The sequence below is a fragment of the Heptranchias perlo genome, chromosome 40 (genome assembly GCF_035084215.1).
Source record: "Heptranchias perlo isolate sHepPer1 chromosome 40, sHepPer1.hap1, whole genome shotgun sequence".
In the NCBI taxonomy this organism is placed as follows: domain Eukaryota; kingdom Metazoa; phylum Chordata; class Chondrichthyes; order Hexanchiformes; family Hexanchidae; genus Heptranchias; species Heptranchias perlo.
The window spans coordinates 1,215,248-1,228,920 of record NC_090364.1 but is presented as its reverse complement, the minus strand read 5'-3'; the positions used below and the strand labels follow the sequence as shown (position 1 = coordinate 1,228,920).

At 51.6% G+C, this 13,673-nt stretch overlaps 1 protein-coding gene across 1 annotated transcript in view; it reads right to left on the bottom strand.

The window, feature by feature from the left end:
* LOC137305461 (pleckstrin homology domain-containing family A member 7-like) overlaps nt 1–13,673 on the bottom strand; it is a 58,532-nt gene that overhangs the window by 3,308 nt on the left and 41,551 nt on the right. Inside the window, 7 exon segments of the mRNA XM_067974299.1 lie at nt 1,435–1,559; nt 3,934–4,064; nt 4,753–5,055; nt 8,459–8,617; nt 9,096–9,269; nt 10,036–10,208; nt 13,319–13,427. Coding sequence (XP_067830400.1) covers nt 1,435–1,559; nt 3,934–4,064; nt 4,753–5,055; nt 8,459–8,617; nt 9,096–9,269; nt 10,036–10,208; nt 13,319–13,427 — 1,174 coding nt within the window.

The window sequence follows — 13,673 nt, the reverse complement described above, 5'->3', positions numbered from 1 at the left end:
TCAATGGATACAGTGTCAATGGATACAGTGTCAATGGGTACAGTGTCAATGGATACAGTGTCAATGGGTACAGTGTCAATGGATACAGTGTCAATGGATACAGTGTCAATGGATACAGTGTCAATGGATACAGTGTCAATGGATACAGTGTCAATGGGTACAGTGTCAATGGATACAGTGTCAATGGGTACAGTGTCAATGGGTACAGTGTCAATGGATACAGTGTCAATGGATACAGTGTCAATGGGTACAGTGTCAATGGATACAGTGTCAATGGATACAGTGTTAATGGGTACAGTGTTGATGGATACAGTGTCAATGGATACAGTGTTAATGGGTACAGTGTTGATGGATACAGTGTCAATGGATACAGTGTTAATGGGTACAGTGTCAATGGATACAGTGTCAATGGGTACAGTGTCAATGGGTACAGTGTCAATGGGTACAGTGTCAATGGGTACAGTGTCAATGGGTACAGTGTTGATGGATACAGTGTCAATGGATACAGTGTTAATGGGTACAGTGTTGATGGATACAGTGTCAATGGGTACAGTGTTAATGGATACAGTGTTAATGGGTACAGTGTCAATGGGTACAGTGTTAATGGATACAGTGTTAATGGGTACAGTGTCAATGGGTACAGTGTCAATGGGTACAGTGTCAATGGGTACAGTGTCAATGGGTACAGTGTTGATGGATACAGTGTCAATGGATACAGTGTTAATGGATACAGTGTCAATGGATACAGTGTCAATGGATACAGTGTTAATGGATACAGTGTCAATGGATACAGTGTCAATGGATACAGTGTTGATGGATACAGTGTCATTGGATAGTGATTCAGAACAGAATCCAGGCCAATATTTCATTTGTCTCAATGAGAATCAGGAAGGGATGGAAAAGAAAGATAAAGTGAAGTTTGATCCATCCCTCAGAACAGTGAGAGGGCGGTGAGCACTCACCTGCCCCATAATCATCTCTGGTGTTACTGTGGGGAAGGAAATTAGAAAATGTTTTTTTATGACATCATTCGCTCAGCAACTTGGAGTAACCAAACATCTTGCTATTATTTGTTTAACAACGAATGATAATATGTGACTGTGTTCAGGTTTGGTGCTGACTGTAGAAGGATTGAGTGGGCAGTCTGTAAATATCCAAAACTAAACCGGGCACCAGACATTCCCCTAATTCTGGGTCCCATGATGTGGATGTTAGTGATTCAGGATTCCAATGAATTTTCATCAGCAGCAGAACAAGTCTGAGAACTCGAGCTAGTATTGTGGGATTGTGGAGTAAGTATCTTAATCATTAATGGTCCCATCACCGAGCAAAACGCTGGATGTTGGGAGGTAAGTGTAACAGCATCAGAAACCGGAGAGCAGAAACCGGAGAGCAGAAACCGGAGAGTTTGGCCATTAGTTCTGTGTATTTTACCTGCCATGACTCTGCTGCGCTGAGACGCTTCAGTCGCGAGTCTGTACGACAGACTAATGATCCGATCCCTCTCTCTTTCTCCCAGGTGCATGTCTGAAGGGGCCTGGCTCCCAGCTACACTAGGACTAAAATTACAAAGAAATAGACATTTACTTTGTGTGAACTCCTCTCCAGAAGGGGCCGACTCTGGTGGGAGAGACCTCCCGAGACCCACCAAGACCCCCGAGAATCCCTGAGACCCCTCTGAGACCCCCCCCCACCGAGACCCACCGAAAACCCCCGAGACTTCCAAGGCTCCTGAGACCCACCAAGACCCCCCAAGAATCCCCGAGACCCACTGAAAGCCACCGAGAACCTCTGAGACCCACAGATACCTTTCGAGACCCCAGAGACCCCCGAGAACCCTTGAGACCCACCGAGACCCCCCCAAGACCAAGGTCACATAGAGCTGGGTCAAAGAGGCATCACAGGCAAGCCTGACATGGCGCCCACTTCACCTAACGCCCACTCTGTACCCCTATAATAATGGGTACAGGAACCCACTCTGCACCCCTATAATAATGGGCACAGGAACCCACTCTGCACTCCTATAATAATGGGCAGAGGGACCCACTCTGCACCCCTATAATAATGGGTACAGGAACCCACTCTGCACTCCTATAATAATGGGCACAGGAACCCACTCTGCACCCCTATAATAATGGGCAGAGGGACCCACTCTGCACCCCAACACTAACTGGTTTTGGGAGTGTGATACTCCGCAGGGACAGTGTAAAGGGTTGGGCCACTTCTGATCACATGAAATTGCTGAGCAGAGATGAGGAGACCCCTGTTGATTCTGTAGCCCGAGGGAAAGGGCTGTGACACACGTGTTTGTGCAGCTTATGTTGCAGTGGTGGGAGTTTGTGCTCGCTGGAGGCCGGATTGAGGTGTCGAACTGTCCCTCAAATTGTGGGTGGGGGGGGAGGTGAATTGATTGGTGCCTGTTACATCAGGGGATCAAACTATAATGGAACACAGATATGAGCAGGTGGGAGTCAGTCTGAAGTCCAACATTTTATACAAATAAGAAATGTTTTTAAGGGCTTATGAGTGAGTTGATTCTCGGCCAGGACCCTCATCAGGCAGGAGCACGAGTTACAGATCGGCCCTCTCACTGACCCCCGGTCCTGGCTAGTGAGGCTCACAGAATGACCCTCATATACACACTGTCAAACACAACACATCATGGGTCAACCCATTACAATCTGGACACAAACAGTTAAACAGATTATATGGTTAAACATGGAGTGACCCCTGGGCCTTGGGTTGGCCATTGGCCTTGGATTGACCTCTGGACCTTGGATTGACCCTGTGCCTTGGATTGACCCCTGGGCCTTGAGTTGGCCCTGGACCTTGGATTGACCCTGTGCCTTGGATTGACCCCTGGGCCTTGGATTGACCCCTGGGCCTTGGATTGGCCATGGGCCTTGGATTGACCCCTAGGCCTTGAGTTGGCCCTGGGCCTTGGATTGACCCCTGGGCCTTGGATTGACCCCTGGGCCTTGGATTGACCCCTGGGCCTTGGATTGGCCATGGGCCTTGGATTGACCCATGGGCCTTGGATTGACCCCTGGGCCTTGAGTTGGCCTTGGGCCTTGGATTGACCCCTGGGCCTTGGATTGACCCCTGGGCCTTGGATTGACCCCTGGGCCTTGGATTGACCCCTGGGCCTTGGATTGACCTCTGGACCTTGAGTAGACCCTTGGCCTTGGATTGACCCTGGGCCTTGGATTGGCCATGGGCCTTGGATTGACCCCTAGGCCTTGAGTTGGCCCTGGGCCTTGGATTGACCCCTGGGCCTTGGATTGACCCCTGGTCCTTGAGTTGGCCCTGGGCCTTGAGTTGGCCCTGGGCCTTGGATTGACCCCTGGGCCTTGGATTGACCCTGGACCTTGAGTTGGCCATGGGCTTTGGATTGACCCCTAGGCCTTGAGTTGGCCCTGGGCCTTGGATTGACCCTTTGCCTTGGATTGACCCTGGGCATTGGGTTGACCCTTGTTGGGGAGGTCAGGCTCTTCTCTCAGAGTGGGAGGGAATGGATGGAGAAGTATTGAAGGGATAATTATCCTGGATTGTCCGTGTGCAGCTCCAGAGCAATGGGACACACATGGAAGCATCGTCCCTCCCCTGTCACTGAGTTGGTTGATCACAGAGGTAGAGAGACTGACACCTACAGACCAGGAAACAGGGTCTGGGAGCCTCCCTATCAATGCAGCCGGTCAATGTGAGTTTATCCCACAGTCCGAGCATGGGCCTCAAAATCACAGAGGGAGATTCCAAATGGACAAGTGAGAAAATAAAATAGAAAGACAAACTTTCACTGAATTCCCTCAGCTCTGTTCCAGTTCCTTGGATTATCCAGTTATTCAGATTGCCTGTGGGAAGATTGTCCACTGAGGGGATGGGCAGAATGCAAAATACACAGCACTGCTTTCTGGAACATTCTATGCTCCTCACCTGGTCTTTGCGATCATGTTTTTGATTTTCTCCAGTGTTCTTTGCTTCTCCTGCAGTTGTTCTGGGCTGAGGGGAGTGTCAGGATCCACATCGATATATCGTGTGATCATCACCACTTTACCCGGTTCACACTGCACAGAAAGTAAAGGGACTCATTGGATCTGTTCGGTCGGTCCAACTAACAGGGCTAATGTGGTGAGTGAGAGCAGGTATGGGGAGAAGAATGGTTCTCAACTCACTCCCATGCCCTCCCACTCCCTCCCCCACTCCTTCCCCTCCCTCTCCCACTCCCTGCCCCACTCCTTCCCCTCCCTCTCCCACTCCCTGCCCCTCCACCACTCCCTTCCCCTCCCCCACTCCCTCCCTCTCCCACTCCCTCCCCCTCCCCCACTCCCTTCCCCTCCCCCACTCCCTCCCGCTCCCCCACTCCTTCCCCCTCTCTCCCCTCCCTCCCTCTCCCACTCCCTCCCCCTCCACCACTCCGTCCCCCTCCCCCACTCCGTCCCCCTCCCCCACTCCGTCCCCCTCCCTCCCTCCCTCTCCCACTCCCTGCCCCACTCCCTCCCCCTCCACCACTCCGTCCCCCTCCCCCACTCCCTCCCTCTCCCTCTCCCTCTCCCTCCCCCAGTGGCCTAATGGTCACACGGACCCAGGGGTCATGGGGTCAATTCCTCCCTGTGCTGAGTCAACTGATCACAATGGGATTCTTGCCCATAAATATGTCCCACTGCCTTCTGCTGGTGAGCACGGGTGTCGAGTGAAGGCAGGATTGGGGGAACAAGCTGCAGAACACGAGCTCAATCATCAGCAAGCTCCCACCTCTTTCTTTACAAGGCGACTATTTTCTCGGGTCTGGCTGCCCGTCCTCCCCGGCGGTGCTGATATCATTGTCACTAATTTGCTTGACACGGTTATATCGGGTGTTACAGGTGCCTGTGGTGCAGCCATTGCTTTTGTGGTAACGGTTGGGGTCGTTGTTTCTTTGGTTGGTGAGACCGTCACACTGGCAGTAGGTTGGAGACCCATTGAACGGCTTGTCAGTGGTCTGTTGGTCAGTCGGTTCCTGGAGTGCACTCTTGATGTCTCTGTCACCTGCTCTGTCAATGCTCCGCTCTCTGATCTCTGGGATAGAGAAATCAACAAACATGGGCTAAATGTTGACATGTTACTCACTCCCGATCATGAGTTAAAACTTCCTTATTGATCTTGCACTAGATTAAGAAAATCCAAACCAATTTCTAATACATAAAGGCTCTTCACTTCCTGTGGAACTCCAGTACGATTCTCTCAACCGTTAAATTAGCTCCCAGGATGCTCCAAAGTCTTGGAGAAAATATTGGCCATTTTGTGACAATGATTCAGCTGCACTTCTGCCAATCGTTAGCTCTGTTTCGATCTTATTCATCCTGCAGTATATATACTTATAAAACGATAGGCACAGCAAGGTGATGCAGCGAACACTGATATTAGCACAAAGATTTCATAGAACCCATGAGATCTCATGGCATCAGGTCAAACATGGGCAAGGAAACCTCCTGCTGATTACCACCTACCGCCCTCCCTCAGCTGATGAATCAGTCCTCCTCCATGTTGAACACCGCTTGAAGGAAGCACTGAGGGTAGCAAGGGCACAAAATGTACTCTGGGTGGGGGACTTCAATGTCCATCACCAAGAGTGGCTCGGTAGCACCACTGCTGGCAGAGTCCTGAAGGACATAGCTGCTAGACTGGGCCTGCGGCAGGTGGTGAGCGAACCAACACGAGGGAAAAACTTACTTGACCTCGTCCTCACCAATCTACCTGTCGCAGATGCATCTGTCCATGACAGTATTGGTAGGAGTGACCACCGCACAGTTCTTGTGGAGATGAAGTCCTGTCTTCACACTGAGGACACCATCCAACGTGTTGTGTGGCACTACCACCGTGCTAAATGGGATAGATTCAGAACAAATCTAGCAGCTCAAAACTGGACATCCATGAGGTGCTGTGGGCCATCAGCAGAATTGTATTCCAGCACAATCTGTAACCTCATGGCCCGGCATATTCCTCACTCTACCATTACCAACAAGACAGGTTCAATGAGGAGTGTAGAAGAGCATGCCAGGAGCAGCACCAGGCGTACCTAAAAATGAGGTGCCAACCTGGTGAAGCTACAACTCAGGACTACATGCATGCTAAACAGCGGAAGCAACATGCTATAGACAGAGCTAAGCGATTCCACATCCAACGGATCAGATCAAAGCTCTGCAGTCCTGCCACATCCAGTCGTGAATGGTGGTGGACAATTAAACAACTAACGGGAGGAGGAGGCTCTGTAAATATCCCCATCCTCAATGATGATGTGGAGATGCCGGTGATGGACTGGGGTTGACAATTGTAAACAATTTTACAACACCAAGTTATAGTCCAGCAATTTTATTTTAAATTCACAAGCTTTCGGAGGCTTCCTCCTTCCTCAGGTGAACGATGTGAAAACGATTTCACATCGTTCACCTGACGAAGGAGGAAGCCTCCGAAAGCTTGTGAATTTAAAATAAAATTGCTGGACTATAACTTGGTGTTGTAAAATTGTTTACAATCCTCAATGATGGCGGAGTCCAGCACGTGAGTGCAAAAGACAAGGCTGAAGCGTTTGCAACCATCTTCAGCCAGAAGTGCCGAGTGGATGATCCATCTCGTCCCCCTCCCGATATCCCCACCATCACGGAAGCCAGTCTTCAGCCAATTCGATTCACTCCACGTGATATCAAGAAACGGCTGAGTGCACTGGATACAGCAAAGGCTATGGGCCCCGACAACATCCCGGCTGTAGTGCTGAAGACTTGTGCTCCAGAACTAGCCGCGCCTCTAGCCAAGCTGTTCCAGTACAGCTACAACACTGGCATCTACCCGACAATGTGGAAAATTGCCCAGGTATGTCCTGTCCACAAAAAGCAGGACAAATCCAATCCGGCCAATTACCGCCCCATCAGTCTACTCTCAATCATCAGCAAAGTGATGGAAGGTGTCGTCGACAGTGCTATCAAGCAGCACTTACTCACCAATAACCTGCTCACTGATGCTCAGTTTGGGTTCCGCCAGGACCACTCGGCTCCAGACCTCATTACAGCCTTGGTCCAAACATGGACAAAAGAGCTGAATTCCAGAGGTGAGGTGAGAGTGACTGCCCTTGACATCAAGGCAGCATTTGACCGAGTGTGGCACCAAGGAGCCCGAGTAAAGTTGAAGTCAATGGGAATCAGGGGGAAAACTCTCCAGTGGCTGGAGTCATACCTAGCATAAAGGAAGATGGTAGAGGTTGTTGGAGGCCAATCATCTCAGCCCCAGGACATTGCTGCAGGAGTTCCTCAGGGCAGTGTCCTGGGCCCAACCATCTTCAGCTGCTTCATCAATGACCTTCCCTCCATCATAAGGTCAGAAATGGGGATGTTCGCTGATGATTGCAGTGTTCAGTTCCATTCGCAACCCCTCAGATAATGAAGCAGTCCGAGCCCGCATGCAGCAAGACCTGGACAACATCCAGACTTGGGCTGATAAGTGGCAAGTAACATTCGCGCCAGACAAGTGCCAGGCAATGACCATCTCCAACAAGAGAGAGTCTAACCACCTCCCCATGACATTCAAAGGCATTATCATCGCCGAATCCCCCACCATTAACATCCTGGGGGTCAACATTGACCAGAAACTTAACTGGACCAGCCATATAAATACTGTGGCTACTAGAGCAGGTCAGAGGCTGGGTATTCTGCGGCGAGTGACTCATCTCCTGACTTCCCAAAGCCTTTCCACCATCCACAAGGCACAAGTCAGGAGTGTGATGGAATACTCTCCACTTGCCTGGATGAGTGCAGCTCCAACAACACTCAAGAAGCTCGACACCATCCAGGACAAAGCAGCCCGCTTGATTGGCACCCCATCCACCACCCTAAACATTCACTCCCTTCAACACCGGCGCACAGTGGCTGCAGTGTGTACCATCCACAGGACGCATTGCAGCAACTCGCCAAGGCGTCTTTGACAGCACCTCCCAAACCTGCGACCTCTACCACCTAGAAGGACAAGGGCAGCAGGTACATGGGAACAACACCATCCCGACTTGGAAATATATCGCCGTTCCTTCATCGTCACTGGGTCAAAATCCTGGAACTCCCTTCCTAACAGCACTGGGGGAGAACCTTCACCACACGGACTGCAGCGGTTCAAGAAGGCGGCTCACCACCACCTTCTCAAGGGCAATTAGGGATGGGCAATAAATGCCGGCCTCGCCAGCGACACCCACATCCCATGAACGAATAAAAAAAAAATGAGCTCAGTTCCTGGGAGCTCGGGAGCAGTGAGACAGACTGTAGTTTATTTTTTGGGTTCAGATGACAGTTGCTGACTATTCAAGATTGTTTTGTTCTCAAATAAACTGAAGAAAGAGATTTTCTCCTCAGTGAGATGGACATACATAACTTATACCATCAACACAGTCAGACACTGCAATACTCCTGTTAGTGATGGTGTTAACACGCACTGCACTCACTATTATTGGTGACACTGCCACACCTCTCTGGCCTAGGGTGGCTGTCTTGCGCCTCTCCTGGAATCGTGCTTCCTGATGTTGCTTCATTCGCAACATCTGCTCTTCTGAACTCATCTTTCCTTTCCTGTCCGTGCCTGCCACAGTCTGCGTATGTTTCTCCTGGTGACACAAAGACAGAACAGTACAGCTTACCACGGCTCATGTGGGTCTTTTATTCCTCCGTGGAGTCTGTGACAAGAAAAATGTGTTAATTCCCAACTTTTGTTTGAAAAAGATGAGCAATGAAAATTATTCCAGTGGAGAGATTGGAGAAGCTGGGATTGTTCTCCTTCGACAGAGAAGGTTAAGGGGAGATTTGATCGAGGTGCTTAAAATCATTAGAGGTTTTGATAGAGTAAATAAGGAGAAACTGTTTCCAATGGTAGAAGGGTCGGTAACCAGAGGACACAGATTTAAGGTGATCGGCAAAAGAACCAGAGGCGACCATGAGGAGATATTTTTTACGCAGCGAGTTGTTCTGATCTGGAATTCACTGCCTGAAAGGGCGGTGGAAGCAGATTCAATAATAACTTTCAAAAGGGAATTGGATATGGTGAGAAAGTGGGTAGGTGGAGTTGAGATATGGGGAGAAGGTCACCTTGTAGTTTCCATTTGTCACTGGGTCATACTGGAGATCACATTTCCTCTCTCCCAACACGTGTTTCTGGGCTGCAGCTGTTCTTGTTTCAGTCTCTGAGTGTTCACATGTGCTGCACTCATCTCGGTAAAAGAGGTGGGGGAGGGGCGGCCTGTGAGGGATATCGTCCACACCCTTCAGAATAAACAAAAAAGAACAAAGAAAGGATTTAGAACTAATCCAACCCATCTCCCCATATCCCTCAATCCCACCCACCCACCATCTCCCCATATCCCCCAATCCCACCTACCCACCATCTCCACATATCCCTCAATCCCACCTACCCACCTTCTCCCCATATCCCCCAATCCCACCTACCCACCATCTCCCCATATTCCTCAATCCCACCTACCCACCATCTCCACATATCCCTCAATCCCACCTACCCACCTTCTCCCCATATCCCCCAATCCCACCTACCCACCATCTCCCCATATCCCCCAATCCCACCTACCCACCATCTCCCCATATCCCTCAATCCCACCTACCCACCATCTCCCCATATCCCTCAATCCCGCTTACCCACCATCTCCACATATCCCTCAATCCCACCTACCCACCATCTCCTCATATCCCCCAATCCCACCTACCCACCATCTCCCCATATCCCCCAATCCCACCTACCCACCATCTCCCCATATCCCTCAATCCCACCTACCCACCTTCTCCCCATATCCCCCAATCCCACCATCTCCCCATATCCCTCAATCCCACCTACCCACCATCTCCCCATATCCCCCAATCCCATCTACCCACCATCTCCCCATATCCCCCAATCCCACCTATCCACCTTCACCAATAAAGCAGTAAATCCTGACCTCACTGCCCAATAATCAGAAATCGGTGAAGAAGAGATGTGAAAAGTCTGTCCCATTTCTTCCAGCTTTCTGATCTCACTTACCGGTGGGGGCTCTCTGTGGGGTGGGGGCTCTCTGTGGGGTGGGGGCTGTCTGTGGGGTGGGGGCTGCCCGGAGGTTGGCGATGGCAGTGGTGAAGACAAATCTGGAATTTTCTGGGAGTCTCTCTGTAGCACAGAATGATGTCCTAGACCATGGGAGGCTGCAAACGGCATCACTGGGGATAGAGGGGGGCAAAAGCAAAACATGTCGTTTAAAACAGGATAAGTACAAAAAATAGATTCCATAACATTTAGCATAACACACAACGAGGGGAATGGGTACTATGGGGCATGGGACTATGGGGCGTGGGTACTATGGGGCATGGGTACTATGGGGCATGGGTACTATGGGGCATGGGTACTATGGGGCATGGGACTATGGGGCGTGGTACTATGAGGCATGGGTACTACGAGGCATGGGTACTATGGGGCATGGGTACTAGGGGGCATGGGTACTACGAGGCATGGGTACTACGAGGCATGGGTACTACGAGGCATGGGTACTATGGGGCCTGGTACTATGGGGCATGGTACTATGAGGCATGGGTACTACGAGGCATGGGTACTACGGGGCATGGGTACTATGGGGCCTGGTACCATGGGGCATGGGTACTATGGGGCATGGGTACTATGGGGCATGGGTACTATGGGGCCTGGTACCATGGGGCGTGGGTACTATGGGGCATGGGTACTATGGGGCATGGGTACTATGGGGCATGGGTACTATGGGGCATGGCACTAAGGGGCATGGGTACTATGAGGCATGGTACTATGGGGCGCGGGTACTATGGGGCGTGGGTACTATGGGGCGCGGGTACTATGGGGCGCGGGTACTATGGGGCATGGGTACTATGGGGCATGGGTACTATGAGGCATGGTACCATGGGGCATGGGTACCATGGGGCATGGGTACTATGGGGCATGGGTACTATAGGGCCTGGTACCATGGGGCATGGGTACTATGGGGCATGGGTACTATGGGGCATGGGACTAAGGGGCATGGGTACTATGGGGCATGGGTACTATGGGGCATGGGTACTATGGGGCGTGGGTACTATGGGGCATGGTACTATGGGGCATGGGTACTAAGGGGCGTGGGTACTATGGGGCAAGTGTACTATGGGGCATGGGTACTAAGGGGCATGGGTACTATGGGGCAAGTGTACTATGGGGCAAGTGTACTATGGCGCATGGGTACTATGGGGCATGGGTACTGAGGGGCATGGGTACTGAGGGGCATGGTACTGTGGGGCATGGGTACTATGGGGCATGGGTACTATGGAGCCTGGTACCATGGGGCATGGGTACTATGGGGCATGGGTACTATAGGGCCTGCTACCATGGGGCATGGGTACTATGGGGCATGGGTACTATGGGGCATGGTACTATGGGGCATGGTACTATGGGGCATGGGTACTAAGGGGCATGGGTACTATGGGGCATGGTACTATGGGGCATGGGACTATGGGGCATGGTACTATGGGGCATGGGTACTAAGGGGCATGGGTACTAAGGGGCATGGGTACTATGGGGCATGGTACTATGGGGCATGGGTACTATGGGGCATGGGTACTATGGGGCATGGTACTATGGGGCATGGGTACTAAGGGGCATGGGTACTAAGGGGCATGGGTACTATGGGGCATGGTACTATGGGGCATGGGTACTATGGGGCATGGTACTATGGGGCATGGTACTAAGGGGCATGGGTACTATGGGGCATGGGTACTATGGGGCATGGGTACTATGGGGCGTGGGTACTATGGGGCATGGTACTATGGAGCATGGTACTATGGGGCATGGGTACTATGGGGCATGGGACTATGGGGCATGGGTACTATGGGGCGTGGGTACTATGGGGCATGGTACTATGGGGCGTGGTACTATGGGGCATGGGTACTATGGGGCGTGGGTACTATGGGGCATGGGTACTATGGGGCATGGGTACTATGGGGCATGGTACTATGGGGCATGGGTACTAAGGGGCATGGGTACTATGGGGCATGGTACTATGGGGCATGGGTACTATGGGGCATGGTACTATGGGGCATGGTACTAAGGGGCATGGGTACTATGGGGCGTGGGTACTATGGGGCATGGGTACTATGGGGCGTGGGTACTATGGGGCATGGTACTATGGGGCATGGTACTATGGGGCGTGGGACTATGGGGCATGGGTACTATGGGGCGTGGGTACTATGGGGCATGGTACTATGGGGCATGGTACTATGGGGCATGGGTACTATGGGGCGTGGGTACTATGGAGCCTGGTACCATGGGGCATGGGTACTATGGGGCATGGGTACTATGGAGCCTGGTACCATGGGGCGTGGGTACTAAGGGGCATGGGTACTATGGGGCATGGGTACTATGGGGCGTGGGTACTATGGGGCGTGGGTACTATGGGGCGTGGGTACTATGGGGCGTGGATACTTCAGGGTTTGGATACTATGGGCATGGGTACTATGCAGTAGGGGTCTTAGGGGTATGGGTTCTACAAGCATATGGACACCATTGGGTTTGGATTCTATGGGGGGTTGGATTCTATGGGGGGTATGGGCACTATAGGATATGGGTGCAGATTATTACTCCAGCTGCAGTAATACTCTTCTTGTATTGAATTCATGTTTCAAAATTCCTGGTCTCAGGGCTGGAGAAGACTGAGTAGGGAATGGAAACTTGGTAACACACTCTGTTCCCTGTACATCATCCTGTCCCACTCCCCTGGTGTGGATACATTTCTGGAGAAGCAGAGTCAGTTCTTCAGAATGTACCTCCAGTGAGAGTCAGCGCCCATGAAACTATGTCCTGGTCTATACAGGGATGGTCGGTGTCTGGGACGGTCAGTGTCTGGGACGGTCAGTGTCTCAGACGGTCAGTGTCTGGGACAGTCAGTGTCTGGGACGGTCAGTGTTTGGGACGGTCAGTGTCTGGGACGGTCAGTGTCTGGGACGGTCAGTGTTTGGGACGGTCAGTGTCTGGGACGGTCAGTGTCTCAGACGGTCAGTGTCTGGGACGCTCAGTGTCTGGGACGCTCAGTGTCTGGGACGCTCAGTGTCTGGGCTGCTCAGTGTCTGGGACGGTCATTGTCTGGGATGCTCAGTGTCTGGGATGCTCAGTGTCTGGGATGCTCAGTGTCTGGGATGCTCAGTGTCTGGGACGGTCAGTGTCTGGGACGGTCAGTGTCTGGGACGGTCAGTGTCTGGGACAGTCAGTGTCTGGGACAGTCAGTGTCTGGGACGGTCAGTGTCTGGGACGGTCAGTGTCTGGGACTATTGCTTCTTACCTGGGTGTCGAATTGATTCTATTGCAACCTGGAAGCTCCTCTTGTTGCTGCTGAGACCCAGTAACATGTCGTCCATCATCCACAGATCCCGCTGGGCCTCCCCTCGCTCCTGATCGGCCAAAGGCAACACATTTATTGCAAATGGGGTTCAGTTACTCTGCCTGTCAAAATCACCCAGAGAATCTGTCCAACAATCAGTGGACAAACTGTTCTCAGGCAATGCACTGGCCTCTTCATCCAATCACACTGACCCCTTCTAAATTTATCAATCAAATTTACCCATTTTAAACTACCAATCACATCCTGGGGCCAATCTGCACTCCACCACCTCGGGTAACATGGGCAGGTTTTACAG